The 14,667-nt window shown below is 43.0% G+C and overlaps 1 protein-coding gene across 3 annotated transcripts in view; it reads right to left on the bottom strand.

Moving 5' to 3' along the window:
• GUF1 (GTP binding elongation factor GUF1) overlaps window positions 1-14,667 on the bottom strand; it is a 270,588-nt gene that overhangs the window by 133,417 nt on the left and 122,504 nt on the right. For all 3 annotated transcript variants that reach the window (XM_086962692.1, XM_086962693.1, XM_086962694.1), the window contains exon 11: window positions 6,343-6,466. In XM_086962692.1, coding sequence (XP_086818818.1) covers window positions 6,343-6,466 — 124 coding nt within the window. The remainder of the gene's footprint in view (window positions 1-6,342; window positions 6,467-14,667) is intronic.

The following is a 14,667-nucleotide window of genomic DNA, read 5'->3' as shown; positions in this document are numbered from 1 at the left end:
CCTTGTTTGAAAAAGGGGTGTATTATGCTCCCATTCCAGGACTTGGGCAGTTTGTTCTGACCGTAGATTGAATTGAAGAGCGGTGTTAAATATTCTGCCCAGAACTCAGGGGAGCATTTGAAAATGGCATTTGGAAGCCCATTTGGACCTGCAGATCCCTCTTTTTTCAGGCAATGTATCATTATTTGTAGCTGTTCAAATGTGATAAGGGTGTCAGAAGCTGATGCCATGTCATCTGAGTTTTCGGGTATTGCGGTGGGTCTGTTGGTAGTTTCTTCTTGTTTCCGTTTTTTGCCATTTGAAAGTGTCTTCCTCTTATCCTCCTGTGGAGTATTTCGTATTCCTAGAATGCTTTCCACGTGTTCAGAGTTTCTAGAGCATAGTTTGCACTCTACTTTACAGTGCCGCATTTGGTCATCCTCCCTGTCAATAAACATGTTTTTGACATGCTGGATCCACTTACTTTCTCCAATGCCTGCCTCCTGTCTTAAGTATTTGCCCTTTGTTAATTTATTGATAATACCCCAGAATGATCGGGCATTTTTATATTTCCCAGCAATTAATAGTTTTGACCAGATTTCTTCTTGGTTTGTGTTTTTTTGCCTTACTCAGCATGCTCATATATCTTTTCTGCATGACTTTTAATTTTGCCTTGTCTGGTTTTTTTCCACTTTTCATCATTTTTACCTGCTGCCGAACTTCGCGTGTGATTTTCCTTTTTTCCTCCCGCAAGGTAATGTTATACCATGGTTTCTTCCCGATATTGATTCTTCCAGCCTTCTGTTTTATGGTTGGGGGGTTTCTGATTAGGGCCTCACATAGGTATTTCCATGTTTTATATCCTTTCTGCCCCATTTCAGCTTACGTAGATTCAATTTTTCAGTATGCTGGTATTTAATTTTTTGGTCTTGCTCACCAGCATTTTTATTTTGGTAATCAATGGGAGATGATCGCTTTCTATACGTTGTCCAACCGTAAACGAACTCACCAGTGATGTCAAGCTATTGCTCATTATTGTAAAGTCTATTGTTGACTTCCGATTACCGCTTATAAAGGTTACCGGTATGACTGTGTTTCCTTTTTCCTTCATAGTTAGAATTGAAAGGCCCAGGACGCTGAAATCTTGAGTTATTTTGTCGTCTTTCATTAGATTGCTATTAAAATCTCCTGAGATAATCAATGAAGAACACCATTCTATGTAAAAAAAGAAAACTGTATTGAAATTTTTAGCAACGAGGCTCGTGACAAGTATAGCAAGTATGCATGGTACTGGTAGACATAGCTTTGATTTAAAAATCTATAGATGCAGTTGCTGGTCCTATCCCTAGCTGTTAGGGTAATCACAAAGTCAATAATTGAAAAGAGCCTGGACAGAAGAATACAACTATTTTGAGTGGTCTTGGTCATAAATTGCCATGTTAGAGAGAACAGGTGTTGAAATAGTCTTATCAGATATTGGATATTCACAGATTCAGAAGACTTGGTTATGTCGATCCTCCTGCCCTACGGGAAGCATTTAACACTCTCAAAAATAGTGGGGATGTGAGAGCAGTTAACAAATAGTTACCCTCTTTTTTAGATCAAGATTATGATGAGGTAAAGATTGGGGGTGCCAAATCACATACCAGACGAGAGGCATCCACTTTAATCATGCATATCGCTCTTTCTCTTTAAACTTTAAATCAAGCCCTCCATGAGAAAAAAAGACACCTATTAAATTATCAGGATTGATTACATTGATATACCAGTTAGGGACAAAGTGAAAAACCTGGGTATTTCATTTGGTCCCATGGATGCCATTCCATTGTGTCTGTCTCTCACTATCGCCTTAAGTTACTACGGAAAATCTGTACTCTTATTGATGAACCAGAGAGTGTGATAATTGAGCACGGCTAGTCTAAGGTAAATGCAGATGTCACGATCCCCAAAATAAAAAATTATAAAAGTGCAAGGGGTGCAAATCTGTCCAGTAACAGATGTTAAAGCTTCCTTTTTGGAGACCACATAGCACAGAGGCACACAAGCCATGGTCATAATACGTTCCTCACTACTATACATACAATGAAATATATAGGGAAGCGCCTAGCTATAGCCCACACCTTTCAGCTCTCGTAGCTGCATGTCTATTCCAACGGCAGTCGCTCTACCAGAGAACAACTGCCAGAGAAAGATTAAGGCAGTGATTTTCAGAAACAACAGTTAGCTCTTTTTCATTTCCCCACCAAAAATAATGCATAATTAATCAGGCATTGCTGTCGCTGAAAGTTTAAGCATCTTGCCAACACTCTCCTATGACTCCCAAGATTAATCTTCCAGGAAACATACCATACAATTTGTAGCAAGACACCATGATTTGATGCATAGGCTAAAGCTAGAGGTGATTATGCCAGGAATGAAGGAACACTGGTAGTCAATAGGTATGTGACAGAACTCAGTGCAAGAAAAGACCACAGCTCTGTCACAGCTGCAGTCTAATCTCAACACAGCAACTTTCTGCTGGCACACCGCGCAGCAAAGTCCACTGAACCTCTGCACACTAGGGCACTGCTGTCCAGGTCCTTACAAAATTGTCCAATACCCAACTGGCATATTCAACTTTCCAGTAAGGCAAACGTATACAGACATTGAAAATACTGCATCAATGGCATGGAACCTCATTTTGACCCAGCCATATGCAAATCTGTCTTGACCCTGCACCAATAGGAACAGTCTGGCCTGAAATACTGCCAGGCCAGGTCCTCCCTAAACTGGAGTATTTAAAAGTGGTACATGCAAGAAACATTCCTTGCATGAGCTGCTGCACACACTTAAAAGGAAAATGTACCTAACATATAACTACAACACTACTCATTTCCCTAAACATTGCGCTGGCTTTCACCTCAGCAGTCTACAATGTCAGAAAGTTTCTCTCTGCCATTTTAGATATGCCCCAGAATAGAGATCAGTGGAACGGTTTACAGTAAGGTCTTACGTCTTGTTTTATTGGGGGACGCAGTGTGATGATTATGGGTTGCATTCTAGAATGTGGAGAAGGCACTGAGATGTGAGGCTGTTAGGATGTGGAGTTGCTGATGATGGATATTAAGTTATAATAAACTCAACTCAACACTTCCTGACTGCTCCATGTAGTTTTGGTGGAGGAGATAGTTACATTATAAGGCAAACAGAATGTGCTGCAAAAGTGAGATTGGTCCCCCATGGGATCTATTTTTCATTGGTTAGGGAGTGTCGGGTCACCCCCACCCATAGTCTAGTAAATCCTACAAATATGGCTCCTCACTCATAGCTCATCAGAACACATCTGATTCTGCAGGACTGAAGAGAATTAACCCTGCTGTGAATGACCTGTGTAGAGACCTGAAGGACTGGAACTGCTCCCACTTGTACTCAGGACTGATAAGTGGACTCCAAGGATCAGTTAGCTGAAGTTCTGTGTGGCTATGGGGACACCACAAGCTGCAAGAAGCATTTTTACTGAAGTGACCAGTGACAACTGGATCATGACCGAGCCCGATGGTTCCCTCTGCCGGAGTGAGTCCCCTAAGTGTTGTTCCCGAGTTCCTGCGAGCCTCAGAAAGGTCCAAGATGTACTGCTCCATGAAGTCTGGAAAATCTTCGGACTTAGAACATTTTTGGATTTCCAAGATCTCCGGAGCTTCCGCAGGAGCTTGCAGTCAATTTTGAGCTCAATGATTAAAAAACATAAATAAATCAGAAGGTAAAAATCTTGACCAGGCAAAGGTGCAAAACATATCTGCAGAGGACAGGTCTTCCGCAGCTGAGACATTTGAATATTCTCACTCTGAGCCTTTCCTGCCCAATCAACTGTTTCAGCAGGACCTCGGCCAATGGCCATTCAACTTCAAGAGGACTTCTCCGGACACAGTGCGCAGCCTTGCTCCATTGGAAGATTTTGACTTCTATTTCAGAGACTAAATCAGAACGTTTTTGACTGTGAAAGCCCTCTTAGGGTATATGACCTCAGCTCAATCATGTTCAAACTGAAACAAACCCTAGCTCCTGTGACTTCTGAATGTCGTTCAACTTTTTCTGGGCACTTTTTTCCCTATAGCTTCCAACATCCAGATCTTTGGTTCGCCTTATTGGATTTTGGTGTAATTTGTATATTAAATGTTTTTAAAAAATGATTGTGTGAATTTTAATGTATTGTTTTTAGATTTTTTTTTTGGTACTGCTACATATTTTACAAAATTTCCCTTAAGTTAAGACTGTCTGCTCTGTGCCATAGCTCCCAATGATGAGCCCAATGTTATTTATTGAAGTTCTTCGTTGCACCCAACAGGATTTTTGGCTTATTACTTAGGAAGGACTCACATCCTCCCCCAACTAATAACATATTTTCTTGCAGTTACTAAAGTGTGCTATTTGCCCTGACTGTGGCAGCAATCTCAAAATGGTAATACCTTTCTAAGACAGCTGTAATACTCAGTGCTGAGACTGAACTCTACAGCCGTATTCAAATAGTAACACAGTAAGATAGCCACCATAACCAACAGCAATCTATGGATGTTGGTAGCCCACAACGCAGCACCACCTGAACAACAGAGAGGGTAAATTCCTGCAAAGTACTCCCATGCAGTGCCAGACAGAGGCCACGGTGCACTGCGTTCTCATCGGCTGCAATCTTGGAGGAGAATCTTGACAATCAGAACTGCAAAGTAGGCACACAAAAGGCTCAATGAGGCTCACACAAAGCCCTTCTCTATGTACTGACAGACAGCTGAAGCTGCCTTGTACTACACCTAAAACTACACAGTTGAAAGAAATGCAGAGCACAATATTACAAATTGAACAAGGGAGAGAAACAGGAGGTCTGCAGTCGCAAGGCTTCTGATCTCATTACTTAATACTGAATTATCAAAGTGTACCACAATTTGTTTCATCTGGCACTCTTGTAGTTAGGTACCCATTCTTTGGGACCTAGAAGGAGCTTCTAGAAGGAATCTAAAGCTAAAACCCAGGTCAGTGATAAGTTTGCTGAAATCATTGATTAATATTTTATAAACAGATATTCTAGGAAGTCGAAAGTATTGGCATCATGGGTCCAACATAGAGCAGGTATTAGCTCTTGAGGACTTCACTTCAGACCCTTTTACCCTTCCTTGCGGGGTATCCCAGGGATCCTCGCGGAGTCCGAACCTTTTTAAAGCGTATGTCACCCCGTTCATCGAACTCATCCGAGAAAGTGGCTTTTCAGTATTCTCCTAATGTTGATGACACCAAAATAGTTGAATCAGTCCATTCTGAATCAGAAAAAAGTAGGCAAACAATTCAATATCTGCATGGGTAACATCACTGACTGGATGCAGAAGAATTGTTTGAAACTAAATTCCGAAAAGACTAAGGTGTTGCTTTTCGGCAACAACACCTTTTTTGGAACACCACCTGGTGGTCCCCCAACCTTTGGTCTCTCCGGTCTAGAAGGCAAGAAATTTGAGGGTTACTTTTGACATCAACCTAGTATTTACGGATCACATCAAGCAGGTGATATCTCCTGTTTTCTCACTTTGAAAATCCGAACGAGAATGTTCCCCTTCCTTCCAATAGAGTTGAAGAAAACCGTTATCATTGCCTTAGTAGTTTCATAACTAGATTAGTATAACACACTATATGTAGGGTCCCAAATTCACCTACAAAACAAACTCCAGACCCTTCAAAACGCTGCAGCTCATGAGCTGAATCGGACAAAATTCTGCACAATTTCCCATACCATTAACGATCTGCACTGGCTACCAATCAGGGTGCGAATCCAGTTTAAAGCCCTGTGCTGGGCTCATAAGGCCCAGCAAGGCTGGCCCCCTCTTTTTTCAAAAGATTTTCAAATAGTACTTACCTACTCGCTCCAGGCATTCTATCACGGCGGAACAGGTAATCATCCCCAGAATCATGAAGGCACATTTTTTGGGGAAGATTTTCCTATTCAACATGCAAATGGTGGAATTCGATGCCTGACCATCACAGAGCGCAGCCAAACCTCCTAAAATTCAGAAAGCAACTAAACCCCTGACTATCTCGTACCATCGCTTAAACTGCTTTTCCGCCACCACCTTCCTTAGGTTTCATGTCTAACACTAGCGCAAAGACTCCAAATTATTATTATTATTATTAAATCGGTTTTGTACAGCGCCCGGTTACCCTAGAGCATCCCAGCGCTTTGCCACCAGCAAGTGTCAGAAATAGCGAGACCAGAGAAGATTAACAGAAGAGGAGAGTTTTAAGTTGTATTCACACCCTTTACAAAAATTTTTAACATAACATAGGAAGTAAAATAAAGAATACTCATAATGCCAAAGCAGAACAAATTAACACAAAATGACTTACCTCCAGCCCGCACCCAAGGCAGGGCTGCTGTCTCGATGCACTGTGACACTAGAGTCATTTAGTGTCAGTTTTTCCACAGCACTTTTTAAATTGTTGTATTCAGACTGGTCTGTTGGAAACATACCTATAAAAAAAAGGCAATGAAAGGAAAGGTAAAACCTGATACCGCACAACAATACATCAGATAATGTTTTTGCCAGGTAATCACGGAAGGAGAGAAATTATTCTGAATTTCAGAATATAAGTATGCTTTGATTACAATACTTAAATAAAGGTAATAGATCAGTGCAAGCGTGGGATTTATGAACAGAATAGCCACAGAAAGATTCCAATATGACGTTGAGTTCAAATGAATGTTCAGGTAATGAAAAGGGATAACCACAACCTTCTTTCCAGTGGGGCCCCAAGTACCCTTTTGTAGAACCGGACTAGAGGCAGACCAGTCCAAGGTCTACTCAGGGGAGAGGGTGAGGGCTAGCACTCTAGTCCTTAAGTCCGAAAAAAACAATACTCAATAAATCCCTGTCCAATCAGTACATTAAATTATATAAAGAAAAAGTACTTTATTGCACCCACACTACTTAAACACAACACATTAATTCCTAAATATGTACATGATGGGATGTGGGTCCCCTCAAGTATTTCCAACCAACATATAGCATTTCAGCAGGCTTCGAACCCTAAAACTACAAAACCTCCAACATACCCGTAACACAATATGATTGGGTGAAGATACTTACCTTCGGGCCTACTGGCTTTGTCAGGGTACCGCCACAGTAATAAAAGTAGAAATGTGACCTTACAATGAGATTCTGTGATATAAACATTGTTTCACAGTCAACTTCCTCATTGTTAATAAAGCATTAGCATATTCAATATACTGTGCATGAGTTTTCCTGGGCCAATAATATAACACCAATAGAGATATAAGGTTCCAAATCAAATTCTCAAATCAGGTTTTTATGGGAGTTGTTGTACTCTTGGTAGGCCCCAACATACAGAACAAAAAATGGTAGTGCCCCTATCCTTCCAGGACAATACAAAAGCAAATATGCACATTTCAAGCCTGCGTCAGGTGCTTATAGGGCAATCTTCTGGCAAGCTTGCAGGGGCTTTTCCCCTTTTGGTCTTCAGGAGTGCACTGATATCAAGCAGGGCACCTGCTTACCCCTTGTTGGGGGCTGCAAGGGAGCCACAGGGCTCTCTACCCTTGGCGCAGCTGTTTGCAGACCGCTGGGTATCTGGCTTATCATCTACCTTGCTGGCAGCTGTGGGCAGGTCTCTGGTACGCCCCCAGGGACCGTCAATCTCCCCTATCGCCTGAGGAGTTTTTAATTTATACAAAGGGGAATGCCACATGAGTCAAGGGAGACTCAGAAAGTCCTGTTCAGTCCAATTGCAGAGTGTCTCAGCACTACAAAGGTCCAATCTTCTCCAGAGTCCTGAAAAAGGTATCTCTTCTCTCTCTTCCCTCCAAAACTCCAAAGAAGAACCCTCCAGTGATTGACTCCAGATCTCTGGCTGCCTAGTGCAGAGTGAAATGGTCACCAGCAAATTCAGATTTTTCCGTTAATCTTTTGTCAACCAGGGACAGAAGTAATCAGTGACAAATGGCCCTCTTGTGCGGAGAAAGCTTTGTTCCCCCAGCCAGCCATAAATGTTAATTAGGGAGCTGGCTCCATGAGTTATGAAAAACTGGAAGTGTCATTAGGGGTGCAGATATGCTATGTTATGCAGAATTGTAGAGCTCACTATTATCCGGGGAGGGTATGATGAAACCAATATCATATTTATATTGGTGATTCTTGTTTACCATAAAATTGATGTGTTATCCTAGTCTATAGGCAAAAACTGTACTTTTGTGTAGATTTCGCTCATCATGTACAATACAGTGAGTCACACACTTTTCATTAAAGCACTACAGATGCACACCATGAATGCCTGTACACATTTTAAAGCCCCAATCCTGGAATGATCTTCTCTACAGCAGACTATGTATGCGCTGGTACCTGGCTGCGTGGAACAGTAGTCCTGTTCCCTCACCTTATATGTGTTCACATGCAACCAGACCTATGCTTCTTATTCTAGTTGTGCAGCAGTTGACATTGTATTAAAAGGTGAGCACTGGTAGCAAGTACCCACAATCCATTGAAAAGGGGATTACAGTGTCCAAGACTCGGTTAGTGAGGCTCACAGCAGCAATCCAAAAACTGGGCAGCCCACAAGCAAAATTTGTCGCAATCCCTTTTACAGCAGTATATATATTACAAATTATATGTGAAGCTGTTTCATGCTGGTAAGACCACAATTGTGACAGGGATTTCAAATGAATATCAGGAATCCACTTTCTGCAGAGTGAAATGAAATAAAAATGGGTAATTGTAAAGCACACGGCTACTCCACAGAGTGTCCCGGCGCTGACAATGGACCATCGAAAGACAAGAAACGGAGCTCAAGAAACAAGCCACGGCCGAAAAAAGAATCACTGCTGGAAAAGCCAGGTTTTAAGCTGTCTTCTAAAAGTCATCAGGTCCTGGACCTGCCTAAGAGCAGGCATCCAGCACTTGAAACGAGCAACTGCCTATATAAGAGCGGGCAAACTTGGGAATGTGTATTAATGACTGATCTGAGGACCTCAGGGCCCATTGCGGCACGTAGGGTTGGACCCTTTTCCTAAGATTCACGGCCCCTGTTCCATGAAAGGCCCGAAAAGCTAGACCCAGCGCTTTAAACTGGAGCCTCTAACATACCGGAAGCCAATGTAATGCCCTCAGGTGGATTGTCATGTGTGCTCTGGGACTTACCATAAGAATGGCTCGAGCCGCTGCATTTTGAGCCACCTGCAGACGATTCAATAAGTACTCAGGAAGGCCCAGGTACAAGATATTAAGATAGTCCAACCTAGATGTAATCAAGGCTTTGACTACTGTCTTCCGGTACTCAACTGATAGCAAAGGAAGACATTTTAAAAAATATTTTCAACATGCTGAAGCATGAGCCCACCACGGTCTGGATTTGGGCTTTCATTGTTAGAGTAGTGTCTAGCTTGACCCCTAATTTCTTCACAATGCCGACAGGAGCAATAGGAGGGGACATATCCCGAGGCCACCATTGGTGCCATAATTCACAAAGCGGGCAACCAAAATACATAATCTCTGATTTTTCTGGGCTGCACTTTAATTGATTAAGCCACAACCAAGAGAAAACCTCCGTAAGACAGGTGTTGATCTCTTCGCCTCTAAAACCAGAGCGTTTGTCACACGTAAACAGTTGAGTATCATCAGCATATGACACTATCCTAGCACCGTGGGACTCAGCTAGAAGTGCGAGAGGAGCCATATAAATGTTATTCAGTGACGGACTTAGGATAGACCCCTGCGGGACCACCACCTTCACAGGCCGGATGGAAGCAGCGAAGGATGGGGGGGGGTGTTGGGGGAGGGGGGGGAGGCCAAATTTCCTGGTGACGATTGTTCAAAAAAGAGGTAAACCACTTAAGTACCGTGCCGCCAATGCCGCAATCTGACAGGCTTTGTAGGAGCCGGTCATGAGCACGGTATTGAAAGCAGCCGCAGATCTAATAATATCAGAACAGCACTACCTCCTCTATCTAGTTGCTCTTTCATGGTTTCAGAAACTTCCAATAAGGCAATTTCAGTGTCAAATGAGATCTGAAACCAGATTGACTATCATGGAGTACATAATTGGCCTCCATGGGTTCTGTCAGTTGGAGATTAACATACTTTTATAGAGCTTTAGAAAAGAAGGGCAATAATGAAATAGACCTGTAATTGGAAGCTACTGTCGATCAATAGAGGGTATCTTCAGTAGGGAAATAATTTTGGCCATTTTCCAGTGACTTGGAGCCAGCCCCTCTTGAAGTGACAAATTAAAATCCAAGTTGACGGCTGGACTTAGGGTCTCTGAAATGGCGGACAGTATTTTTGCTGGGCAGGGGTCCGAAGGGGAAGCCGCCTTCAAGGAGTTCATAATTTCAAGAGATTTCTCTAAAGAGATAGGAGGAAATTGAGTGAGGGAGGAACTAGTGCAAGGACTGGCCAGACTAAGAGGCCCCACACTATCTTCCTTAACAGGAGATAGTGTCGTAAAAGACTTTTGAATGGTACAGATTTTATTATGGAAGTAGTCTGCAATGTGGTTTACCCAAACAGAAGAGGGGGTAAACAAAACTCCCACCGCACTCGGGGTAGAGAAATCTTTGACAATGTTAAAGATTTCCTTGCTCTTATTGCTTGCTTCCTCACTTTTAGAGGAACATTTTTTTTTCTTTTCCTCACAAATTCTGTTATAATAGCTTTCAGGGTCTGTTTGTATCCGACTATGTCCTATGGATAGAACTTGATCCTCCACACTCTCTCCAGCCATTTAAACACGCTTCTGCTCTTCCTAAGGGTCTCGGTAAACCACGGAGTAGAGGCGCGAGTCGGTTTGGCCACTCGGGTGTTATGAGGGGCCAAATCAAGAACACAACGCTCTAACCAGTTCTCCAGGATAAAAGAGCATCAATCTCGAGATCACCACAGAAAGGAATCGGATGGTGATTCTGGGCTGCTTTCATGGCCTTGGACATCATCTGGCAGATAGGTCTAAAACTATAAGGGCGTGTTGTGCCATGCGGTTGGGAGTGGGGTACTATCTTGGAAACTCTAAAACATAAAAAGGAAATGGTTAGACCGCACCACAGGAAACGGAGTGTCCATTTCAATTCGAATATTTGAAAATATCGGATCTAAGATATGACCCTTTTCATGAGTAGGAAGGTGAACATAAAGGGGCCAGATAAAAAATTTCCAAAGAGTACGGCAATTTCACAGACCAGGATCTGTCAGGTTATCCATATGGATATTAAAATCTCCCAATTCTACACAATGCTTATATTTAGTGGCCACTGGAGAAACAACTTGGCTAAGTGACTTTGTAAATCTACCGGCTGGACCGGGAGGTCTATAAATGAGTACACCTGTCAGAGTCTGATGCGTGGATGCGGTAAAGAGGAAGCCAAGACTCTCAGCTCCATCTACCTCCTCAACGGAGAGAATGGAGCACACAAAATGTTTTTTTAAAAATTATCGCAATTCCTCCCCCTCTACCCACAGGCAGATCCTTTTTAATGATCAAATAGCCTGATGGGATAGCGCTAGAAATAGTGGGATTAGAAGCCTAATTAAAGCAGTTCTCAGTGACAAACATTATGTTAGGGTTAACATCCGTTAAAAGATCGTGCAATTCTAACTTGTGTTTTTTTTTGACCTGGTGTTCAATAGACAGGCCATAAAGTGACCGCCTGCCCCGGAGTGCGTATCTTGGAGGGGGTCACTGGGATTACTTGCCATACTTTCCCCAATAAGCTCCCTACAGGACAGGTCGGACTCCCATTTGGGGATCAAGGTCAAGGACGAGGGAGGGAAAACATAGATAACATTGCAGAGAGGCTACTTATGATTCAATCACCAGTCTAATCACTGATGAGCACTTTCCCATTGTTTGCTAGGGTTCTTCATTTGCTGGTTGTAGGTCTACAAACAAATCTGGGGCAGCATGTCTCCTGGTACCTGAGGGTTGGGCAATAACACATGGCCCAGTGAACATCTCTTTGCCCTGGAGCATATTGCACTGGGTGCATCTCTTATAACTACATCTCTGATCATATATGCATCTCTCATCAATCGGACTGAATAACCGGCTTCCAGTTAACATCTGCAAAATGCTTTTTTTGCAGTGATTGCTCTCAAATTCCTCCATCACTTTTATTTTTCCAGGTCCAAACGAACATATCAAAAATTGTTTACTTTTTTCTAATTTAAACTACCAGTGAATCGACCCAATCCTTTTATACAGTCTGTAACCACAAAGTATGTTCTTTTTTTGAACCCTTGGAAATACAACAGCAATACAACATTTGAGGGCCCCGAGGATCAGCACAAACAGACATAGGAATTTCAATCCACTTTCACCCACATTCTAACTACTGCATAAGATCTAATACAAGATCCAATACAGTGCTCTACATTCTATACCGTACTAAACAAAGTACAATGATCACAAACATTATGAATCCGCATTACTTGTGCCAAAAGAAAACAGCACTTTAAATGCTAGCAATAAGCCGGACATCCTCGTGCAAAAATGTGGATTCTGAAGTTAGCGCACTAGATGCCAGCTGTCAGCCGTGAATCCTCACACGTATGCACAAAATCAGTTGAATAACACCATGTTGGAAATGGCTAAATAAACCAGCTCCGAAGGATATTGCAGGCCTGAATGTACAAGACGATCATACCATACGATCATGCAACACGTCGTGATCAGGATGCAGTGGAGTTGCAGTTGCCGTCAGATTGAGATGAAACACAGTGCTCTAGAAGAACAGCACTTGCAGGGCTCGAGAGCCTGCTGCTCGTGCGAAGACGGCCAGTAACAACGTTCCGGGCCTATCTTCAAACAGTACGAAGTAAGTACACGCTGGAAACGTTTATAAAATGTCGAAATAGACAGCACTGACTCGTGAACGAATTGACTGAGAAAAGAAAATTATAGATCCCTGAGCCCTTGAAAAGGACGAATAAAGAAAGAGACTACCTTTTTGAATAAATTAAAGGGAAAACGAAAACTTGGATAACATAAGTCTTGCTAGATCCAACATACAATAATCAAAATGTGATTCTTAGAAGGAAAAACAGTTCTGTCCATAGCAAAGTAAAGATGCAACGGTTTCAACACAAAGTACCTTGGATGAGTCACAATCAAAAACAAAAACAGCAGCAGGGAAGGTGATGCGTTGGTTCCTTACTTCAGAGAAGGGGATTTGTCGGTTACCTACTTAAGGAGAGGTGATGCATCACTTCCTTATTGCCACGCAGGGGAGTTGACGCATCGGTTCCTTACTGAAGGGGAGGTGATGCGTCAGATTTTTACTGAAGGGGAGGTGATGCCCCAGCGTTCTTGTAGACTTGGTGCCCCGGTGCAATGTGTGGGATCGGGGATGCATTGGTTCTCAATGAGGGGTCAGTTAGGGCGCTGCGTTGGTCTCTCCAGCTGTGTTCTCACAATGCATTGGTTCTTGCAGCCGCACAGCAGGGCCTGCATCGAAATCGGTACAGTGCAGTGATCTCAGACTTTGAGAGATCTGTGCAAGGATTCGGTGTGCAGTGATTTCTCCAGCCGCGAACAGGCGCTCCTCTTTGTTGAGTCTCTTTTCCATCTCCCAGCAGTGGGAACAACCTTCAGAGGCCCAACAAGAGCAACATGCACATCCTGGCAGCTCAGAACTTCCAGGAAGAAGTTCTGGGAAACTGGTAGTGAAGACTTTGTGTCCTGGAGACTTCAGAACAGGAGGCAAGCTCTACTTCAAGCCCTTGGAGATCTTTTTCAAGCAGGTTACACAGCACACAGTAAAGTCTGTATCCTCTCCTTGGTAGAAACAGCCACTGCAGGCCAGCCCCAGACAGCAGTACTTTTCCTTCAGCTTTCCCAGCTCTTCTCCTTGGCAGAGGTTCCTCTTGAGTGCAGAAGGAATCTAACGTTCTGGTGTCTGGGCCCCAATATTTAAACAGCCTTTCTCTTTGTTCTCTTGTGGCAGAGAGGCTCTATGCTCAGTCAAAACCAGTTCTGTCCTCTCTGGTCCAGCTTCCCGCAGGAGGTGGAAACAATATTGTATAAGGCAGAGCAGGCCAATTTAGGTGCAAGGAAAACTCATCCCCCTTCACCAAATGCAGCCCAGGTCTATTCAGCCCAGCCCGAGTTATCCAGGAAAGGCAGGAAAGACCTCAACCCCCCAGTGGCTGTCTACAGTAAATGAACATCCCCAGCCCCTGTCACTCCAAAGCCAGATAGTCAATACACAAACCAGCAGAGGCACACAGGAAGGGTAAGCAAGAAAATACCCACTTACTAAAAGTGGTATTATCAAACACACAATATAAAAATCATGTTTACTAAAAGATGCATTTTATATTCTGAGTTCAGGCATACTAAATTCCATCTTTCTACATTGTCCCAATGGGAAGTTATACTTATAAGATGTTATAAATAAACTCCCATTCTATCCTATGGGACAGATAACCCTTCAATAGTGAAAAACTAAATACAATGCAGTTAACTACTAGGGCATGCTATACACGTCAGTACATGTCCTACCTTTCACATACACTGCACCCTGCCCACAGGAGTACATTGGGCCTACCTTAAGGTTGACTCACATGCAAGAAAAGGGAAGCTTAGGGCCTTGCAAGTGGGTGCACTTGCCAGGTCAACATGGTAGTTGAGGCTGCGTGCAGACACTACAGCAACAGGTCTAAGACCCCT

This window comes from Lissotriton vulgaris, chromosome 3_1, assembly GCF_964263255.1.
Source record: "Lissotriton vulgaris chromosome 3_1, aLisVul1.2, whole genome shotgun sequence".
NCBI lineage: Eukaryota > Metazoa > Chordata > Amphibia > Caudata > Salamandridae > Lissotriton > Lissotriton vulgaris.
This window is presented reverse-complemented; position numbering and strand designations above follow the sequence as displayed.